General features: G+C 45.1%; 1 protein-coding gene and 1 long non-coding RNA gene across 2 annotated transcripts in view; one reads left to right on the forward strand and one right to left on the reverse strand.

Moving 5' to 3' along the window:
• Positions 1-18,908, reverse strand: part of NET1 (neuroepithelial cell transforming 1) — a 54,981-nt gene extending 36,073 nt beyond the window's left edge. Inside the window, exon 1 of the mRNA XM_072857103.1 lies at positions 18,692-18,908. Within this exon, the coding sequence (XP_072713204.1) occupies positions 18,692-18,825 (134 nt within the window). The 5' untranslated portion in view covers positions 18,826-18,908. The remainder of the gene's footprint in view (positions 1-18,691) is intronic.
• Positions 18,299-22,555, forward strand: LOC140649634 (uncharacterized). The gene is made up of 3 exons (XR_012041697.1): positions 18,299-18,379; positions 19,516-19,703; positions 20,825-22,555. It is a non-coding gene; the product is annotated as an uncharacterized lncRNA (long non-coding RNA).
• Positions 22,556-22,923: the final 368 nt, after the last annotated feature.

The following is a 22,923-nucleotide window of genomic DNA, read 5'->3' on the forward strand; positions in this document are numbered from 1 at the left end:
ACTGGAGGAGGTGGGGGATTTGTAACAGCAGTGGTACTGCCATGTGTGTATTTAAAGGAAGCCATCTTGCCCTTTGCTATAGCACCAGTGTGGGGACTCATCAGCACTAGAATGATGTGTTCATAATTACTTATGATTCACAACAAAAACAAATCAAGCCACAGGATGGCTTCGGCTTGAAATAATTTAAGCCAACATTTTTCCTACTGCTCAGGCCAGTTCTGCAGAAGCCATAAAATACAGCTCGACTGGGGTGGGGGCAGGTCACATCCCTTTTCCTGCCCATTTCAGTAGAGGAGAAGCTTTCCCGGCCATGGCCCCACCAGGAACACCCTGGGTAAACAACTGACCTGCAGGACTCCTTGCCAAAAGCTGCCTTGGATGCAAGGTCCGCATGGGATCGAGATTAGACAAAGCCTTGGAAGAGATTTACTGGGGGCTACTAAGCAGACAACTTGAAAACTGGTGGAGACTGAGTCGGTGTAGGAGAAAGGAGCAGCCTAAATGTCAGTCCTTTTCTTACTTAGCACCCAAATCATTGTTGGAAACAGTGCAATTGGGTCAGACACCCCTGTTCTGAACCAGCTCTTATGTTCTTAAGAAAGTTCACCTCCTTCTCATCTTTGGCAGGGCTATAAAAAGATGCCCTGCATTGCTTTGCAGGCTGAAGGAGATTAGCACTTATCCCACGCAGTAAAAAAGAAACAGGGGCAGGGTTAGGTTTGGGCAGAGCAGAGTAAGCCAGCCGAAGCAGTCTAGGAACCATGGATAAAAAAATGGAGCCATAGAAAAAACAAAAGGAGACAAGAGAAAAAATAATCAGAAAATACCAAGGACTAAGAAGCTGGGCAGGAAATGGCTGCAGGGTGGAGCTGTATAATGTAACGTCTATACAATTTAAGGGTAAGATCGGAAGAGAAACAGGCCTTAGTAGGTGGGTGGTAAGGCAGCACTGAGTGACTTCATATTTAAAATATTTAAACATTACAAGGACTTGAAGGTGTACTTTGCTCTTACAAAAGAGATTGTTTAATGCTTTTACTTTTTGAAGGCAGTGTCCCTTTCATTCTTTTCTTACTAAATGTAAAAATAAGTAAACACATTTAGTGCTGATATCCCAGGCAGCTCCATAAGCCAGTAACAAATCGACCCGTGCTAAGTTGACATAGGCCAGTAACCACCCCAGGAGAACTCATTTTCTCAAACAGGGAATAAAACACTGTTTTATTCAATAATAAAACAAAACACTGTTTTATTAAATTCATTTAAGGCACTTTAACTAGTGCACCTTCTGTGCTCAGGCAAGGTAACTGTTCCCTTTCACTGTGACTACCTTTCTTCACTCTATTTTAACCTTTCCCCCCCAAGTTTGGAGGCTTCAGATTCCTCTATGGGTTCCCTTTTCATGCAGCATTTCAGCCTTGCCCTTTCCGTGAGAGCTTCAGTGGTGGGTCCCAACTAAAGTTGGTCCAAATGGTTGGTACCTGTGTCTGACCCAAGCTTGCAGTCACAGAGCTGCAACATTAAACCACAGCAATGTTTCTTGGTCCTCTCTGCCTCCGTGCCCATCTGTATGTGTTCAGGACATACCTCATGATGCTTCCTGCTGAGACCCTCCACTCTCTCCTGCTGGTGGGAAAGCATTAGAGGAGTATCAGCTCTCAAATTACTTGGTTCACATCCTAGATGACAATTTCCAGTTTGAGATACTGTCCATTCTCCTAATCTGGCCATTTTAGCTCAGTTTGCACATGAATGGGAGTAGAGATCAGGTTAGACCTCAGGGTAGAAGCCAAATTCTCTTTATGAGGATGACAGTCTTGGATGTTATTTGGCTATCTGACCAGAGATGTTTTAGAGGCAGTAGCAGATAAGAAACAGAGTAAAGAAAGGCCTGCAAGGAGAGGAAAAGAGCTTGAAACTCAGACAAAACAATACAGATGAAGGATTAAGAAATCGGGGAAAATGTAGTTACTGCAGTAGACGAGGAACTGCTGCCTCCAGGGATAATTTTATGGAGGCTGGCAGGGAAAGGTGGCTGTTTAGGGGGCCAAGACATACGAGCTAGCATGATGAGAAAGGGAGGAGAGTTCAGACATGAGTCTCTAATCTCTTTCCATGGGAGAAGTATAAATACACCTGAAGTCTGTTTTCAAGTTTTAAACAGAGAGTAATAATGAAGTTTTAATAAAAGCATTATAGCCATTTCCAGTTATTACAACAAACAAACAAACCACCCCCACACAAAATAAATCTCACAATGCAAGAGAAAAATAGCACCTCTCTAGAAAGCATGTACAGTCTTTAGAGAAGAGAGTCTGCTAGACATGTCCACAGGAAACCCATTACTAAACCAACTCAGCTCACCCAGTGGTTATTCATGTTCAAGAGAACATTCTTGGACAGTTAGTACAAAGATTACTCTGTCTCTTCTAAAGATTATCCTGAAGCAATTCTTTACACAAAGAAAATCAATTTAGGTTCCAGAACAATCTCAAATCTGCCCCCTTATGTGTATGAATTAGTATTGCCCCACTACAGGGGCAATACTAATTTAATACTGTTATTTAAATACTAATTTAATACTATATTTAATACTAATTTATTGCTATTTTGTTACAGCTGCTAAATAATATTATTATTAAATACTGATTTAATACTATTAGTATTGCCCAACAGCCCCACTACATGCGACTACAAAGCGTAGTAGGCTCAATGCAAAGAGATAATCACTAACAAATCAAAATGAATGTTAAAAAACAAGTGGGAAATACATTAGTCAGCTGAAATAACAAGCAGCAACACAAAACCTTAGGTATGTAAGCCTGCTTCAGAAAACATGATTTGATACAACGATAATGACTATTGCACAGGCAACATTGTGTATCTCAACACTTCACCTATCACAGAGAGCACCTTCTTTCCCAACTGTTGATACAGCACAAGTTAAAACACCAACTTATTTTACTGATATAAACCACCTTAGGGAAAGGGACATGACACCAACGGCAGCTGGCAGCCTTCTAGGTGGGCGAGCCAGAGGCCAGGCTGTGTTGTGGTTAATAGACATTTTGCTGAAAGTCAGCACTTCTGAATCGGCCTCGGTCTGTCCTCAACTGCTGAGTTTCGAAGCTGACCCCTCTGTAAAACAGTTATAACAAAATTAGCTGCTCAGGCCCGTTGCTTCAGAAGATCACAGTACAAAGTGCAAAGTCCCATGAAACAAATGACAATATCATTTGTGAAGGGCAGGGCTACTAATTAGTTAATGCTTCACAGTGCTCTGGGGGATATTTTCCAGCCAGTTTAAGGGACTCATGAACACAACTGCCATTAAAAAATAAGTCACCCACAGGAATTAAATCTCTTAGTCTTGCTGGAAAACCTTGCATCTAGAGGTTTAAACTAAGCCAAGTGCTGTAACTGACTCTTCTCACTAAGCAAGATATGGAAGCGGTTACAAACAAAGTCTAAAGACCTTTATGTGTGCGGGGGAGGAAAATCAGCTTAATTGTAACTTTATGCAATAGGCTTTTGTGGTCTTTCTGATGCCAAAGACTAACATATTCTGGATTCTCAGAAATGAACCTGGAACCACCCAGACAACTTTGCAGAAAAGCTTTTAAGTGAAGACACAGGTGATGAACGCTCCCAGCCCTGCTGCGTTCCTCCTCCAGCCCACCCACGTGCCAAAAGCCCAAGGCACCCAGGACGTGTTCACATGCTTTGGTTCCCTGCTCGCTTTTCTCCCCCCAGGTCACCTTGGAGCTGACCAAGTTTAAATGGTTTAGGAAAAGGGCATGGTCAGCAAACAGTATGTCACAGAAGAATATTCAGTGCAGGAAAGGAAAAGAGTCAGCCTGTAGTATTCAAGAAATTATTTCCATTCATCCTGGGTGGGGAAGCACTAACCATTTGAGTCAGTAAAACGAAATTAATCCTAAATGTAGCCTAACCGGTCAATTTATTGTAAATTGTAAGCACAAAGCCGGAGTGAACGGAGGAAAAGATCTGTTTCCCAATCCAGTGGTGACACCTAGAGGAAGAGGATCTCATTGCGTGCTTGGCAGCTCCTGAAGGGACTGAAAAAGAAATTCGAAAGCTCTGCCAGAGCCAGCAGTGGCTCTGGGGTCCCTTATTTCATACTCTGGGGTCCCCTGCCTGCGCTCCAGCACAGGAGGACACAGCGAGAAGAAAGCTCCTGGTGGTAACAGCGCTCCAGAAAGACATAAGAAAAAGATGGAGGAGAAAAGGGAGAAGCCTGAGCCTCTTCCAAATGGCACTAGAAGGTCTCTGCCTTCCCAAGAGCTCCCCTGTGGCAGCTCCTGCTGCCCAGTCACCCCACACGCTGTAGGAAGAGCAAAGTATTTTGCACAGCAGCATCAGCGGGATACAAATGATGCTCAGCCACCTCTGGGATCACAGCCCAGGAGGGCCCAGGCTCCCAACAGCAAGTAGGCCTGTTTATGCCTTTCCTAATAGACCTTACCTCCATTCCCCAGACTCAAGGACTATCTCCACATGCCTTTTTTTAAAAAAAACCTTTCTCTCTCAACTTTGCACATCATGAATGAACTGTTACACCTCAACCACGGAGGTGGGAAGAAAAAGACATCAGAGAACCCAAGCACAAGCCAGCACCATATGAAACCATGCTGCATTATTGTCTGTCCTTGAGACTGCTTGCTAAAACATGCAGGAAACTTTAGCCAAGGTTGTTACTACTCCTCCACATAAGGTGGGGCCCACCTGGATTTGCAATTCTAACTACATTATTGGCTTTATGCCTTTTTTGTTGTTGTTGAAGTCTACATTTTCCTTGGCTTCACCAAAATAAAGATCAAGAATAAAGGTGAGCAGTCAACCATCCAAATGGAGCAGGGATAATGCTTGCAGCATGGAGCCTGTAAGACCGTGGTTGCACAGATCCACTTTGCATCCCTCTTCAGGGATCTAAATGCTTCTTTTGGAGAACTTGTTGATAAGCATGGGGTCCTGCTCAAGGAACAACAAAATTGCCTTGTCCACCTGGCACCCGTCCAAACATCTGACAGTCAGGTGTGAAAGAAAATGTGCCTTTTTCCTTTCTATTAAAACTACTGGGAGGGCCTCCATCCTCGCTTTAATTTCTAGGAAGACTTCAAAGTAACCCTAAATAAAATTGCCGGAGGAGGGCAAGGCACCGGGAAGTCAAGGCCTGTGATCAAGCCTGCCTTCCTGTCCATTTGCAGGTAAAGTTGAAGGTTTGGTCAGATAATTGCTTACAATTATGTCAGCACATTTAAGAAGGTACTTCCCCTCTCACCAGGATGTGGTAACTGGGACCACCAAGTCTATGGCACCGCAGAGTTAAACAGATTTGCTGGCAACCTGTAATTTTGGGTGCAGAGAAACTGAAGAATTATTTACATTTCTCACAGCAAAGGGAAGAGGTACCCCAGCTGAAACAATAAAGCTGCAAATTTTGAACAGTTAAAAGAACAAGGTATGCATTTAGGTATGTGAATACTACATGAAACTGCAGCTGCTTTCCAGGGACTGCTGAAATCTGCCCTGGAGAATATAAAAGCTAGGAAGCAAGGAAGATGTGCAGCTAGGAGGACAAACTTAATGACCATTTAAAATCCTGTTTGGAAACAAGTGGCAAACCTTCACCTGCCATTTTCTCTAGCTCATTGGGTATGTTAATAATGTGACATGGTTTAGTTTTGAAGATGAATCTAATTCCTAAGCTCATGCTTGCAGCCTTTGTGTTCAGGGCTTGTCAGGAGGTGACAAAGTCACACTCGAATGGGACACTGCCCATGCGTGGCTGTGAAGACGTGCACAAAGTAAAGCAGTGGTTGTCCGCTGAGGACACATTCCTACTGCATTTACCAAAGGCCCAGTTCTCCATGGCAATCCACTGCACGAAGTATTTTTCCCCATAAAATACAAAGCAGAAATCCCTCAGCGAGAGCCATCCCAGTCGCTGTGACAAGCTCTGTGGAAGGTGGCACATTGGCCAACTCGCTGTAGGACCTGCTCTTGCAAGACAAAACTCCTTTCAGGAAGAGCTTAGGTGATACTACTTGTTTCCAAGCCAAATTCAAATTGAATGATCTACCTAGAGTCTCTTTCAGAATCTGGTGGATGCATTTTCCTAATCTGGAATATTTTATATTTAGTTGCTAGTCTTGATTAGCAGATGAAGTAATTCCTGCATTCACTTCCATTGCAGGTTCTTAGAAGGCCCTTCAATTACAGCAGTAAAAGGCATCAGGTACCAGGACACCAACACTAAGTAAAACCCCACACTATTTTCAAGAACAGCTCTGATGCCAACATAAATACTCATTACCTGTGAGCAGAATTTTGAAATTTAAATAAAAATTCAGTGTATTCTGAATGTTTACATCTTTTAACTCTCAAAAAGCAGCCACACATTGTCAGTATAAAAGGAACACAAGTAGTCAAATTCCATTAGCTTCCCTGGGAATTGTCTGTATAGAGCTTAAGTACTGTCTAATCTTCATTCAACTGATTTACACTGGGGGGAAGAGGCTTTTCCATCCTCATTAACTGCTTTGCCTCAGCAGCCTCAGGATCATCACCAGCTGTTTCCTCCCCACTTATAAATTATTTTTTAGGGAAACTTTCATATAATCATTCTGTTTCTCTCACCCCATTGCTTCCCAGTATTTGTTCATCTCACTATCATGTTCCTTTCTGGGAAGAATTCTTCCTTCCACATATTATTGTCAGGGGTGCCTTATCACTGCTTTCCTTTCTCAGGCATTTCAAAACTTTCCTTCAAGTTTCATTGCTCCAGTGGCTTGACACTCACCAGAAACCCCATGTTTCCTGCTGTTTCTTCAGAGCAACACCACAGATGATAGCAGATTTAAAGCTGATGCAGAAACAAAAGTATAAAATATACTGGCAGATCTGACAGGAAAAGAAGAGAAGGGGGAAAGGGAAGAAATAGAGAGAAGGCAACAAGTAACTTCAGCCAACTGATATCAGAGCTAGAAAATAAGTGTTAGCGGCAGGGATGAAATTTTTCCAGTATCCAAAGGGGAAGTCCTTGCAAGTCAGCTGAGACTGGAAGTTTCCGAGGCTGTCAAATTGACTAGCACTTGAAATGAAACCATTGTACAAAGTCTAGGGTAAAATCCTGGAATGCTATGGTAAAATCAGTGAATTTACTGGGAATTTCACCATCAGTTTCAGTGAGGTCATATTTTCATCTATGTATTGCTTTTAAATCTTAGCAATGTTTTAAAAGAAAAGCATTGCTGAAAAACCCAACAAGAAAGGATTTGCAAATCAGGAAATCAAACAGTAATGACAACTTCTGAGTACAGCTAATGTCCGTAAGAAATTGGGTGGTTCTAGGTCCATCCAAGATTTATAATTGTAAGATATAAACTGTCTTTCACCAGCATGCCTCCCTCATTCATGTACTTTCAATCATAGGCTCCCAAACTGTGCTTGCTTACTACCACAGGTAGCAACATCCACTACAACTGTCAAAAGATACCACTTCCATAGTTATCACCTCACACAATAGATAAATAAATGTATTTTAAAATCACTTACCCCCAGCTGTCTTTCTCCAAGCCTCCAGCAAAGATGAACCCCTATTTAGGAATCCTTCATTTATAAAATTCTGTTAAGTTTTTAAGTTAGTGCTTGTTCATTATCTTCCTACAGAAAGATTCACGGGTTAATCTGCAGCCACTAGACATGCACACTAAAATGCTCTGAACCATTTCTCTATACTTTTAATATATGTGAATCTAGACAACTGCTTATCATATTCCCATGTCCTAGATCAGGCAAAGACTGAGTAAATCTTTCTTTTCAGGCAATAAAACTTTACCTACAGCTTATCCTGAGTACTTTTAAAAAAGAAATTGGTGAAGAAAACACCCTAATATTTTAATAAGCTAAATTTGAGAAAAACGTCACCCTCCTGAATACATGAGGAAGGCCAAGTAGTATTCTGCATTTCTCTTGTGCTATTGTATTAAAAGTAATTGCTTCTGTGAAGCGGAAGAGGAAGACAGCTTGGCCGATTTATTACTTCATAAGAGCTGAAGCGGACTTTAGTGCAGGACATCTACCTTGACACTTGTGAAAAATGGTCTAAGGCATTTACTCACATCCTTCCACATGTAAGCGGTTCCCAAAAATCAAGCCCAGACAAAGAAGAAACATTTTCAGATCCTAATGGGTTGGGTTTTACTTGGCATAACTTTGGCAAGACAAAGAGCTGCCCAGAAAATCAAAACCAAAAGAAATTAAGCAAAAGCTTCATAATACAACAGAAACCTAAAGCCTTGACATCTGGTATGATGTCAAGTGTGAAAACTGAGCATTTAGGTCAGCAGGAATAGGAATGACGCAAATATTTAAAGTACACAGCTCTGACATTTGAAAAGCTTAACCCAACAGCGGACATTGAAGACAAATGTAATTCCTGTTGGTGAAACAGCAGCAGAGTCTCATTCTTCTCCTATCAGAGAAGTGAATGCCTCTTCTTCAGCCTGTACAAGCTTCTCCTCTTACCCCTTTATTTTCTCCATAGCCTTCCCTTTCACAAAAATACCTGGGTCTAGCCCTGCAGAGACCTACCACAGTGCTACAGCAGTCTGCTTTCTCAAACCTACTCACATTTCCAACCCTCCTTTGCAAAATATCACACATTAAAGCCTATCCACGTGACAGGCAATTCTGTAGGTTAACAACAATTTTGTCCCTACTTGACGTGCCCAGCACTCTATTAAACTCAGTTAAATACCATCTCCCTGGAGAAGCAGAAGGGCTTTAAGCCTGTCAGTTTTCCTCATCCCCCCTTCAGTAATTTGCTTAGCTATGTTTACCAAGAGGTAATGTTCCCTCCTTACATATTGATCACTGCCAGCCTTACAGAGGGCTTTGAGATGACTCTAGCAGGCACACCAAGAAGAACATGAGGTTTGCTGGCTACCACCTGGAGACCTGCATGCCAGCATGTGAGAATGAATGACAGGCGATTTGATAATCAGAAGCCTTATGGGTCCATCTAGGCAGGAAAAGATTTTTGGAAGCAGTCTTTGCATTTTTCATTTCTTCTTTGATTTAGACAAGAAAAATAACTTGTCAATAAACTAGTTTTCCAGTTCTTTTCAATCTGAGCTCTTGAAGACACTCTGGAAGCGAAACTGGGAATTTAAACCCTTTCAAAGGGTTAAGGGCAAGCAATGGGAGCTGGTGGAATATTTCAAGTTCAACAGTTCAAGGCTTTTGTGTGAAGCTAGGGCAGTCAGGGAAACAGTTGCACCTTGAGTCTGTGTTGTTTTTACATCCACTTGGCATGATGGAAAGCACCACAGCGCCAGGATGCTGGTCTGAAGCATCGTCTCCACATTGCCAGACAGTTAGAGCTCAAGCGCTTACAACGCCTTTTTATCCAGTGGGGATGTGAGTATGAGGTCTGTTATGTTCATGGAGTTGAGGACTGGGTTAAGTAAGTAAAACCGGGTCTTTCCTCCTTCACAACTTAAACTTTTCTTTAACCCATAGGCTGTTCTCATCTAAGCTCGTTAGACTTGAGATCTAATGTGGTGGCAGCATACGTGGTACGTCCAGGCTGCCTCTCTAGCAGTGGAATACAAGTCAAGAGGCAAGATAACTTTAGCATGACCTGGACCTCACACTTAAGCATAAGTCAAAATCTTGTTCTGGCAAAAATAAGTGTTTGTTGGGAATAGATGCAGCCTTTCCAAACAGCTAAACTCTGCTCCCTGTTTGGATATATTACTGATGTAACACTTTCCCTGACTTTAGCAAGTATATAGGACAACACCACACACTTCTTTGGCAAACCACTACAAAAATAATTTCTAGTCCTCCATATTAACGACATTATTCCTCTCTGCACCCTCCAGCCCCCTTTGGAGGAGCCATCTTTTTCTATAGCACCACATGTATTTGCCTTCATTTTAAGGCTCCTCACAAGACACCCACTGCTATCATCAATGAAACCTGTGCCCACCACTGTTACTTAGAAGGAAGGCTGGTAACTTCCTGCTGTTCTTGATTAGCTGAACTCTGATATTTCCCAATGTAGTCTCAGACTACGTACCCTCTACAGTATTTAACGTAGTCATTCTTCCATCCCTTTCAAATTCTCCTGTTCTTGTACTCCCTTGCCTGCCTTCACCTGTTTCTTGCATTACAGCTGCAAGATTCAGTCCTTTGAGAAAGGCCATCTTTATGTTGTTTCAGTTTCCTCTGATCACACAGGATATAGTCAAGACATGCAGAGTCTCCTCCTAAAATTAAGATAACTAAGGTAGATGCCTGGATAGTCTCTCACTTGCATCATTTCAGTAAAATGATTCTCCTTATTTGGAGTTAGTCAGTTTTCCCCTGGCCAGATCAGCAGGACTGTAAGGATTAGTTGCTTTTTCTTGGCCTTTCCCTGCAAAAGCAGCAAGGCCCATTTCATAAAGCTCTTCTTCACATGTTAATCTTCCTATGAGACCCACAGTGCCATTGATTTTTGTCTTTTCTCTTTCCACAGCAGATTCTAGGAGATCAGCAATCATAACCAGGAGCTGTTAAACTTGCTCAAGGTATCCAGAAATGTGTGTAGCCTGCAGTGAGAGGGCACAAAGCAGAAATTTTGTAGGCTCTATTGCACTATTGCTTGCAACTGCAGGAAACAACACCTCTGTGCTCTATTCCTATCCAAGTAGGAAATGTAGGTGTTAACATAATGTGTTATTTTGGAAAGAATATTTTAACAATCTGCCTCTTAGATACCAGGAGAGCAATACCAATCTCTGCTGCAAGTGTATTTGATTAAGTGCTTTTTTTTTTTCTTAAAAACTACTGCAGCTACTCACAAGTAAAAAATGGGGAAGAGTGAGGTCTTCTCCTCATCACACTAAACCGTGTCATTGCTGTGGGCTCCTACCAACCTTTACCTGATACCTTGGTCAGAAGCAAGACCAGTCAGAAGAGACAGCTAGAGTTAAGAACATCCCTTATTGTAGAAAATATACCTTCAACCCACACAAAGATTACCTCACTGGATGCAAAAGCACTGAAGGGCTAATGTTTACAGGAGAGATGGTATCCTTTTGACTCGCAGGATTGAAGTTGGCTAGGCTTGGCAGTAATATCCTATCTTCATCCACTGCAAGTTACTTATCTGAAGGGAGCATTCTGCAAGGCATCTGTGATGAGCTTGGCCTGAAAATATTAATTGAAGCGGCAATAGCTAGGCTTAAGCAACTGGATGTTGAGGATAATGATTTGTGAGGGAAGATAATTATTTGGTAAGTGTAGCATGACTTCTGTTTTACAAGACAATAACAAGCAGGCTACCATCAGCATATAGTAATTAAGAGACTGATGTAACCCACAATCAACATTCACATAGAGGGATGTTGAGAGTGCTGAAATGTTTTAATAGCTGGCTGGTGGCACTTGCCATGTAGGTTGGAAAGCAGCAGTACCATGGTTTAGAAAAAGCAAGTTTTGAATTATTCTACAGGTCTTTCCGTCTTCCCCCAACCCTCATCTCATCTTCCCTATGAGAAATTCCATTCGTTTCCAGCATCTCCAAGCACTGAGAAACACCAGGCTGCACTGGGAACACATTGAGGGTAGAAGAGCATTCCCAGAGGCACTACAAGCATTTCCTAGAGATACTTGTTCAGAGCCACCGAAAGTACATGAAGTGTGTACTTCAGCTTGTTTTATTAATTCTGCCTGTGTTTTAACACATTTCACATGTCCTAACAAAAAAAAAAAAACAGGAGCCATTTCCAGAGCTGTGCAGCTGACTACTCAGGTATGCTCACACCTTCTTTGTCCCTTGCAGAAAAACACCAGGTACAAGACAGTTCCCCTGCACCAATAGTTGTTAATAGATGCCCAGTAAATTAACAGGTGTCCAGTAAGGCCAGGACTTCATTCCAGTTTGCTACAAGAACAACATACTGGATTTTAAGAAACCTTCTGGCACTCAAAGTGTAGGGAAAGATAAAGATGACCTTAAAATGGTACTAGCTATTTCACTGAAAAACAATCTATAGAGGAAGAAAATACAGCGTCACAAGATCACTGCTATCAGTGTAAATCCTGGCAGTTTTAGGGACGCTTTGTTCCTAGCCCTCTCCCAGTTACTGAAACATAGTGGATGACAGCTTGTGCAAAGGACAGCTGAGGAGAAGCACAAGGAACAAAGTACACTAGTGGGGTTTTAACCCTTAAAAAACCCAAACCCTTATTTGATTTTTATGAATGCTTGCCAAAGTAGCAGCATTCTCTTACAGGAGCTTCAGGCCAAAATACAGACAGACAATTTAGGATACTACGGCTACTGCAGCATTACCTGTCTCCTGTGAACTGTGCGTTTGAGGCCTATGGAAGGACAACTGACTGAAGTGGTTGCATATAAACCTACTGTCCCTTGAACACATTCAGACCCAGCCACTCACAGCCTGCTTTTGGAAATTTATTTAAACAGTGGTAATACGAGAGCCTCTAGACATTTTCTGAAAGCTACGCTGTAGCTTCCAATTATGTTAAAGTAATGCATTTTAATAGCTACCTTCTTCAGCGGAGTAAAAGTTTCCATTCCTGCTAACTTTGACATGATAATAGGAAGGAAAAGTGTATGCTTGCACTCTTCATTACTATTTTACTAGCCCAAGAAAGTCTGATGGAATATAGGCTTTAATCACAACAGAGATCAAGAGCAAACAAACATTCATTTCAAAAAAGCCATAATTAGAGAGAAGAAAGGAAAGAGAGTGCCATCACCATCAAAAACACTTGGCCTTCACAACAGAGTGTTAGGTCACTGGCCAACAAAAAACTGACTTTAAACAGTATAAATGGGTACAGTGAATAAATAAAAGCCAATTGAGGAGTTTACTGCAGATTGTGCAGAACAAGTGGGTGATCAGGGAAGATTTTAAAAAGCTTTTCTTTTTTCATATGTAAACATATAATTCAGGAAGGACTCTCTCTCTTCAGATGGTTCCTTCAAAACCATTCTTCTCCTGTGTGGACAATCAACTTCTTTGCTCCCATTTCTGCTACAGAAACAAACCTCTTCTTGACAAACCTCCTGCACAGGCTGCAGTGAGAGGTCTTGCTTCACATTACACTTCTCCAGTGTGACTGCAGGCTGCCACCAAAAAAAGGCCACCTCTCTCCCTTCCTCCCCGCCAGATTCCCTGCAAGCCTAATTCAGCAATCCCGTGGTCATAGGAAAAGGTGGTTCAGCTGCTGATTAAGTGTAAAACTTCACTTTTTTTGGGTACAGGTTCAAGAGAAAACCAACTACCCAGTTCACCTTGCAGCCACACAGTGACTGGCTGGGACTGCTGCAAGGAAAGCAGCAGGAACAAAGCTGGTTTGGGGAACCCAGACCCCACCTTTGGCAGCATTTCACAGTTGCACCATCTGTGAGAAAACACAAAACCAGACTGTCAGCTCTTTTCCAACACCTGCTACTCTCCCAAGCTCCTTTGTCAGCCTCATCTGTTGATCACACCAGACAGAAGCTGTTTGTCCTTGCTTTCTCAAGTCAACACTGGTCAGCCTGCTTCAGACCACCTTTTGCTCAGGGGCTTACTGTGACACCACCGTTCTTTGCACAACTTTACAATTGGGCATCTTTTCCACCTTCCACCCTAACATGACCTACATAAAAACACTAATTTCTTTTAATCCTTCCATACAAAGTCAGCCAGTTAATTGGGATTAATCCCATTTCAATAACTATGGAGAAGTGACAGTTACAATTAAAATATTTACAAGTACATGAATGTGTACAATCAGCTGTGACTCTCTTCCCTCCCCACTGCAGATAGCTTGTCTCAAAGTGACACATCACTGTCTCTTGTTCAGAACTGCACTGTCTTTACAAGGTCTGGGACCCCAGGTGCCGAGCAAGTACCAACACATCACAGAACAGGCACAACATCACATACAAGTCATAGGATCAGCAGTTGCAAAGAGTTGTGGCTTTGTACTACCAAAGATGCAGACATTTAAGAAGGGGAGCATGAGGTACGGCTTTAATAAGATGTGTGACTTGACAGCCCATCTCCACCCTCAGAAGCTCAGCACAGCAGTACTCCAACCCTGCACGATCGCCTCCGGGTGTTTCTGCAATATGAAAGCTACAGAATGTTTCTAGATATTAGAGAGAACAGTTGACTCTGGACAAAGATAAAAAAATTTTGCAAGCTCCAGGCTTGCCTGGGGTTGGAGGGTACCTGTCTCCTCCCAGTGGGGTGCTGGGCCATCCCAGCTGGAAGGAGCTCCCCCTCCACACCAGCTCATGCAGCTTGGCAGAAGATGTATGCAAGATGCAAGTGGGGGTTAGATAGCATGTCTGGGGCAGGAGAGAGGACTCACTATTTTATTTATGTGTCTTACCTCAGAAGAGATAACATGCCCCTGAGCTGTCAGCTTCACCTGGATTCACCTTCAGACTAGATAAACTATGAAGTTGGGAACAAGACTACAGAGCAAACAAACCCCAAAACAAAGTTTCTTTTATCTGTCCCAGAAGCCTACCTGCAATTTTTTTCTTGTCTTCTAGCTGCCAGGGCTGGGGGCACAAGGTTCAGAGAAACACTCATCCAGCAACTAGTAATGCTGTCTGATTCTGGGTCAGAAACTAGCTGGCAACAGAAAGAATGCATTCTTGGTAAACTCATTCCTCACTCCCCCTTCAGGACTGCTGCTCTTTGGGGCACACTCCACAGCTTCCTCTCCCTCTGTTCAGAGGAATTACCTCTCATGTTTATACCTTAAATCTGATTCACATTGCTGTGCAAGAGCTACAGTCGCGTTGCCAATGGGGGAAAGGGATGAATGGAAAATTATAAGATGTTAAAGCACTCCCCAGATCAGAGCTATCAGAGGAAATATTCACTGTTCATAGCTGTGTGAAGTCACTGTCTCTAGCATGCTATCAACTGTCTCCTCCCTTTTTAGACACAACTCTGGGATTACACAGACAAGGGGTAGCCTACAAATACTCTGTCCAAGCCACATCTCTTCACACCTCTCTGGCCACATACCCCTCTTTTGGAAGCGTTAGGAATTCTCTGGCATCACAGAAGTGAAACTTGATGCTTTCTACAGAAGTTAAACGAATGCTTAAAAAAAAAAACCTCACTGAAGCAGCAGATTTGAGACTCCTCAGGAATGTTGTAGCCATGAGAGTCTAAGGGTACAAAAGCAAAGCAGGGTCTGCAAGAGGACAGGTCTAATAAAGGATATTACCTCGCCCTCAAACATTGCTGCATGTATTTCGTGCATTCACAGAGTCTCTCAATCAGAAGCCTCAGGCCTGCAACTGGAGCTCTGTTTCTGCCCAGACAGATATTTGACTAAAATCAGACTGGTGGGCAGAGGACTCCTCCTCCAAGGTCAGATTACAGGGCTGGAGACAAAAGTTTTCATGCATGTGTGCACACACTCACAAGGTTAAGGCAAATCAACAGGGGGAGTGAGGTAATTTATCATGCATATGTTTAAATATATTTATATTCTAGTGTGAAAGGGCTTGCTTAGGGAGCAGGAGCAGCCTTTGCTTAAGTGCTCCATGTGGCTCTCCTGGAGGCCTAGCTGAATTCAACCCCCCAGCTCGTGGTTTTCTGCTAAGAGCAGCCCTGCGCAGCAGGCTGGCTGTTCAGACCACACAGTGCAAACAGTTGGAGCTCTTGCCTGTCCTAGCCCAGAGACTCAAGTACTGACCCTGCCCACAACAGGTGGATAGATGCAGTCACCATTATCAAGGGGGGAAAAAAAAAAAAATCACACTAACCTATACCAGCCCATGCAAGGTTAGACTGGCTTAAAGCTCAGGAATTGAGCCCAGCAGCCAGACAACTCAAACATAAGACACAGATTTTGCATATTTGGCTGAAGTGTTTTTTTTTTTTTTTTTTTTTTAAAAAAACCACCCCTGCATCCAGGTTTGTTTTTGGTTTTTTTTTTTTTAAGAAAAAAATTATCCCTCTGTCCTAGTTTGCCACTTGCCCAACAGCTGAAGGGATTAAACAATTTAAATTCTGTTATTAGTGGTTTGCAGCAAAATGGTTGGCTCTGCATTACTAGGGTGGCAAAAACACAGCAAGGAGGTCAAATGATGCCAGTCAGTATTTGTGAGACCCCATCTGGATACTGGGTCCATTTTCAGGCCTCCCAGTACAAGAAACATCAACAACTGGAGCATGTCCAGCCAAGGGCAAACAAGATGGTGTTGGGGCTGGAGCACAGGATGAATGAGGAGAGAATGACAGGAGGGTTCATTCAGCCTAGGGAAGAGAAGGCAAAAGGGGGATCTAACTGCTGTCTACAACCATCTAAAAAGGGGGTAGAGAGAAGACAGAGACAGACCCTTCTTGGGCATGCACAGCAGAATGGAAAGAGGCAACACGCACAAGCTGCAGCAAGGAGAATTCCCATTAGATAGAAGGAAAAATATTTTCCCGCACAATGAGGGTGGTCAAACTCTGGAACGGGGACCTAGAGAGGGAAGAAAATCTCTATCCTTGGAGGTTTCTGAAGCTTACCTGGCCAATGCTCTGAGCAAGCTGACCTAAATTTGAAGTTGGCCTTGCTTTGAACACATATTGGACTGGAGACCTCCCAGAAGTCCCTTCCAGTTAAAGTTTTCCATTATTCTGTGAAAAAGCCTCAAGACAGTGACTTCTTGAATTGCTCTACCTACATCACAAGACCACATCTAGGTGCCGAGCTGGCATCATCTTGCTTGTGAGTCTCCAGATGAAGGTTTAATACACGCGTGTCTTATCTGCATAAACTCCTTTCCCAGTTTTATCACAATTTCCCCAGGCCTCTCCACACAGACAAGCCTCACAAAGGAATGCACGACCATCCCAGAAACTGAGACAGTGTGTTTCATCACCTCACCGAATCACTGAAGCCTTCAATTATGCTATGCTTTTCAAGTGCGGTAATTAGGGAGCTACAATTTGATCTTCAAGATGATACTGCAGCATGTTTCTATGAAAACATTTATTTTTAAAAGTTCATTAAAATGTTCTGCCATCCAGAACACACAATGGTTACTAAAAACAGCCATTACAAAAACCAAGCTCACTGACATTTACCTTGCTTTGATTTAAGTCACCTAATAAAGAACATCCACTCCAGCCTGTGGGGAATTTCACCAGGTTTCAAAACAAGAGACTGCCTTGGTCACCTTCCTCTCAGTCATTCCCATGGCACAAATGGGGCTAGAGGAAGAGCAGGAGCATCACTCGCCACTCCAACCCAAGCTCCTGCCAGGCTGGGATGTGAAGGGCTGCAATTCCCCATCTGGTGCAAAGAAGCAGGACATTGAGGAAAAGACCCTGATCACATCTGGGGGTCAACCTCTGCCCAAATACAGCATCTGGAGGTAGAAACTGGGCTGAGGTAACTAGAGCCACATTTGTTCAGAAATGGGTGGTTTCTACATCACCTGCAGGCTTGGAGAAGTTATTTCCTAACCTTGAGGGCAACAGAAAACACAAGCCTCTGCTGATCAGTCTGGGTTTGTCTAGATACCAGTCAGCAGGAGATGGGTCACTCAGGGGTCAGCTGCTGATAGGGCAGGAGCTGCTTATAAACACATCCAGGTATCATTATTGGGGTCAACACAGGTTAACTTAGGTTAACTTAAGAAGTAACAGTTTCTTTCACAGGGTGGTCTTGGGAAAGTCTCCCAAGTTCAACATATCAAAGTAACTCTAACAGATGGCACACACTGGGATTTAAAAATCAGAATAAAAGCCAGGGCTGATACTGGAGCTGAGGCAGGTCTCCCCATGCCCAGGAGAGGGAATTGATCCGGTGTTACGGCCTGCAGAGATCCTGGAGTCTCAGCCAGTCTCTCCAGGGGATGTAAGAGACACCCCAACTCCAGATTATTCCCACCCCAAGGAGCAACAAGGATCCTCTCCTCCTTCTCCCAAACTGATATGGGCTGTAGGCAGCCCGCCAGACACCCCCACAAGAGATGAAGGAGGAGGAAAGTCTTTGCACGAAAGCCTAGGGGTAGTTTGGCAGGCAGGGGTGGAGGTAGGAGCAGCTTACCTCCCTTATGGGACAGGAACAGGCAGGGAAACCGGTTATGACCTGAGGAACGCCCCTCCCTCACTCTTACCGTATAAGATGGGGCGTTGGTGAACCCCTTGCCTAATTACAGGATACTTAAGGATCCCCTGAACTCGCAGACACGTTCACCTTATAAGACAGGAAGGAAAGCCTACCAGGGGTGGATGGGGGTGTCCTCCATTATAGGACACAGAGAGAGGCATCCCCTACAACCTGGGGGAGGGAAGGAAAGAGTCCATTTCATAAGGTAGGAGAGCAAGGAGTCCCCTACACCCTGCAGGAGAGGAATTCCCCATATGATATAGGAGGAGGGTCCCGTACAGCCGGGGAGAAGGAATTTCCCTTGTCAGATAGGAGGGTGAGGGGTCCCCCACAGCCTGACGGGGATCTCCCTTTACAAGGCAGGAGGGTGTAGAGTCCTCTGCAGGCTGAGGGGAGGCCGCCCTTAGGAGAACGGAGGGCCCCCCTTTGCGGGGCGCGCACGACCCAGGGGGAACCGCGGGCCACTGGCAGGGCTTCAGCCCCTGACGGGGGGACGGGGAGCGATCGCGGCTCCTACCGGCTGCAGGAGGCGGCCGAAGCGGCCGCACCAGAGGTGCTGTCCACCGGAGGCGAACGGCTGGCGCGGGCCCCGGCACTGACCCTGCCCCGTCTCCGCCGAGGGGGCTTCTGGCCCACGGGCTCTGCCTCCATGGTGACACGTCGCGCCGAGGAAGGCGGGGACGGGACCGGACCAAGCCGTACCGCTTCCGCTCAGCGGATAATGGCGGCGGCAGGGGTAGCGGCGGCGAACCGGCGGTTTGAAAATGGCGGCGGTAGCGGCGGTGGCCAATCAGCGCGGCGGGCGGGGCGCGTTGCTAGGAGACGCGGGGGCGGGGCAAGCGAGGGGCGCAGCTCTGAGGGAAGCCCCCGCAGAGCGCAGCGCCCCCTAGTGTCTTGCGGGGGTGGGAGGACCCCGGCTGGAGGGAAACTGAGGCACGGAGCCGTTATGCCCGGCCGTCGCCCGCCCTCTCTGTACCGGCCAGCGCTGTGCTCCCTCTCCTCCCATCCTCCATCCTTCCCTTCAGCCTTTTCTCCTCAGGCCAGCAACCCACGGCCCCAGGGAGGGCAGCAACGTCCTAGTCCCCGTCGGAGGGAGGCAGAAATCAACAAGGCGTTGGAGGAGAAACAATTCCCCCCACCAAAGAAAAACCCATGCTTCAGAAATCAGCTCAAATCTCAAAAATTTACCTCAGACGCCCCCTTCAAAACACACACAAGCGATTTAAATGGGGTGTGAGGTTGGGGTTGTCCCCTGGGTGTGGGCATGGGGCTGAGGCAGCAGCTTCCCTCACAGAGCTGCCTGCCTGCAGCCACTGGCCCCTTTCCCCCTCGCTTTTACAGGGTTTTCCATCTCCCCAGACGACACGGGATGTGCCTGGACCAAACCGTCCCTGTGCGGCACCACAAAGCCACGTAAAGGAAGAAGGTGGGATTTTCATCTCCCGCTCACCAGTGAGGGGAGGGTGGCATCTCTCAGGCCGTGGTCCGTCGTCGCTGAGCCGCACCATGTCCCGGCACAAAACCACTGGGTAAATGGTTTATAGCGGGGTCTTCAATTCTGATAGTGCTGGCAAAAAGCAGATGCCTTGGCTAGACAGATGTTGGCTAGCAAACCCCAGAAAGTCTGCCTTGAAAAGCGATCAGGAGCCCTTGCGGTTCCTCCCATCCCACCTCGGGGTAAGTGGTGCTTTGAGCGACACTGGATGAAAGTTTAGACGTGCTCAGGTGAGGGTATCAGTTGGAAATATGTCCCACTTGGCTGAGATTTTTCTTTTCATCCATTCCAGCCCTTTTCCTCTGTGGAAAGTGGCTGTCATGGAGGGGATGGGGTCTCTCCCCTCATGGGGTAGCAGCCCCAACTGTTCCTGTAAGAGAGGGTGGGTTATGGTTTATCATTGCTTATAAATTGGAAGTATCTCCTCTGGAGTGCAAATCTGCCTTTAGACCAGACACTTTTGGCAGAAAGTTCTCCCTTTAACAATGCTGGCACCCCAGGCAGCTACGCTGGAATGGCCTTTTACAGTTTATCACGTTCATCTCAGTCGCAGGTTGATCTCAACTTCTGTGTAGCAGTTGGATGAAATGCTTTGAAACCCATTAAAACCCCCACATATGCACAAGGCATTTCACTGACTTGGCTCTATTTTAGTAACGAATCAGAAATGGATTCTTCAGAGATACTAAAAAACAAGTCTAGCTTTTGAAGTGGAACCTGCAGCTTGATTCAGAGAAGTAGATGCCCCCTCTTTAAGCTGAATACAGCAGCTTGCCAGAAGGTTTAACATAACCATATGTGAGACAAAGATTTGAAGGTTTTAGAAAGAAGTTGTGCTTCTATTTTGAAATGTACCATTGGGATGGGAGAAAGTGTAAGCATACCCGATACACCAGGCTTACTCTCAGCAGAGTATGCCAGAGGAGTCAGACTCAGTACTGATGTTATGCCAAAGCTAAGGGAATTAATTTTGCTTATTTTATTCCAGTGCAGACTTAACATGACAAAACTGTGAAGTTTCTATTCTTGTTCAAACCTAAACAGTTTAGCAAGTTGTATTGCCTCACTTGGTATTTCATTTATATTGGCTTATAGTTACTGATAGACATTCATACACTTCATCTCCACGAGCCAAATTCTTTCAGTTCTTTCCAGTCCTTCTCCACAGCTGTCTCCTATCCCAGAGACCTCCTCTGCTCAGCTGGACCCTGGTTTCTACAGCAGCCATCCACAAACTGGTGTCCCCTCCTGGTTTTGAAAAGCTTCCAGTCTTTCAAGACCTCCTGTTTTTTGCATTCTGCAGTGGCCACAGCTGCATCCCTGAGCACTGCATCCACCCCGGTACAGCAGGCAGTGAGCCATGGACTTATCAAATGACTTTTCCATCTAGCTGGAGAACTCAGCACAGACATTGGTGATCTGAGAGGTGCTTGTGGCAGTCCTGCTCTGCTGAAACTATAGGTGTGTAGATCATGAGGGCAAAGCATATCTGAGGATGTGGTCACCAGGTGTGTCTCTCTTGGTGAAGTCAATACTGAAGGCTCTGTTAAACCAAAGATGCGATGGGAGAGGACACCACCCCATTTGCAGGTACAAGTGGGATGCTGGGTGTCCAGGTTGTGGTTGGTGATGTCATAGATCTATGACATGGCCTTCTTGTCTCCTGTGGCGCCCGAGTGCTCCAAGGTGGGGTAGGAGGTCAGTGCGGAGCTGCCTGTGGAAGCTGGCAGGTCTCCCTGTCTTCAAGTTTATTTGCAGAGCTACGGCTTGGATCTGAATGACCGGGAACCCCTGCGCAGTCCACCGATCAGCAGGCGGTAGAAGGGGGGTTCTGAGAGATTGCTACAGATGAGTATTCAATCCAAATGTAGATTTTTGAAGGCCATACTTCATTTGGAGTCAATCACAATTGGACTGAGCTGTGGCCAGAGTGGGGAGGGAAACGTACCCTGAAACCTGAACTCCAGCAGAGTCAGGTCTGCCTTGTTATCGACTTCTGTCACACCCACCTATCTTTGCCTTTCAGTTATATATTCAAGACAAAGAAAGTCTCTGTCCGTCTTCAAGCAGCAGAAGCGTGACAGAACTCAGACTGCCTCCTCTCTGCACTCATCGTGCTTTATTTGCCATTTTGGAAGTCTCATCAACCAGTGCCCAAATCCAGCATTACCTTTCCAGCGGTGCAGCAGTCCCAGACTATTGGCAGCATCTCCCTTCCCACTGACATGTGTCTCACCGTGAAAGTAGAACAGTGGACACCAATTTGAATTTCAACTGTAGTGAAACACATTTGCTGGAGACCGCGGTAAAAGGGAGGTCAGGTTGGCAGTGGAAAGAGAGGAATGGAGCAGGGAGAAGTAGACTGAAAATCAGAGTCACTGTTACCTTTCTCTAGAAGAGTCTTAAGTCTTTATATTAAATAAATTTACATTACAGAGACTCACCTACAACTCTCCTTGAACTCACATCCACAGTAGTCAGAGGATCTGCTGAACAGTGGAAGACAAAGGGGAACCTCAAAGCATGGGCCACAGTTCAGAAGAGGGAAGAAGCTCTCATTATGGGCAACAGGATTCCTGGTGCAAACATTTTAGGAAAGCTGAGAAGCCAGTCCAGCTCAGGGATCCTTTTCATGTCTCTTGTAATCCTCTTTATTAGATTTCCACCCATTTTTGGTGTCTCTCCAGTGACTGTGGGCTCTGGAGCTGGATGGATGCTCTGGACAGCAGTTCCCCCAGTTCCCTCTCACTAATGAAAGACCCAGAGAAGCTCGTTCATTTGTTTTGTTATTAGAACAGGGTCTTGTGGTTGGACCCCATGTTCGAGGCACTACTGCACTGTCCATCTGCACACCACCCTGTCTGGCAGAGATAGAAATGCAGAACCCCTGAGTAGGACCAGGGAAGAGGCAAACTGAGATGATCTGTGAAAGAAGCCTTTTCACCGTTTCCGTTCCCTGCTGAGAGGCAGTAACAACAGCAACAATTTCATCAGAGGAGCCAGAGGCTGCACAAGAAAATCCTTCCTGACGCTAAGGAGATCTGCCTCTCACACATTCCTCCCTCGCTCCGCTGTATGGCAGTGCCTATCAGACTGGAGACATTGTGCCCAAGGGGATCCCCAGCTTCTCATCACAGGCAGCTATGGGCAGGAAGCTATGGGCACAGCGCTGGGCAGGAAGGGTACGTGAGTCTGCTAATCAGCACATGAGCAAGAGTCTTCAGCTAGACACGCCAGCCTCTCCCTGTGTCTTC

Source organism: Ciconia boyciana, chromosome 1, assembly GCF_034638445.1.
Source record: "Ciconia boyciana chromosome 1, ASM3463844v1, whole genome shotgun sequence".
NCBI lineage: Eukaryota > Metazoa > Chordata > Aves > Ciconiiformes > Ciconiidae > Ciconia > Ciconia boyciana.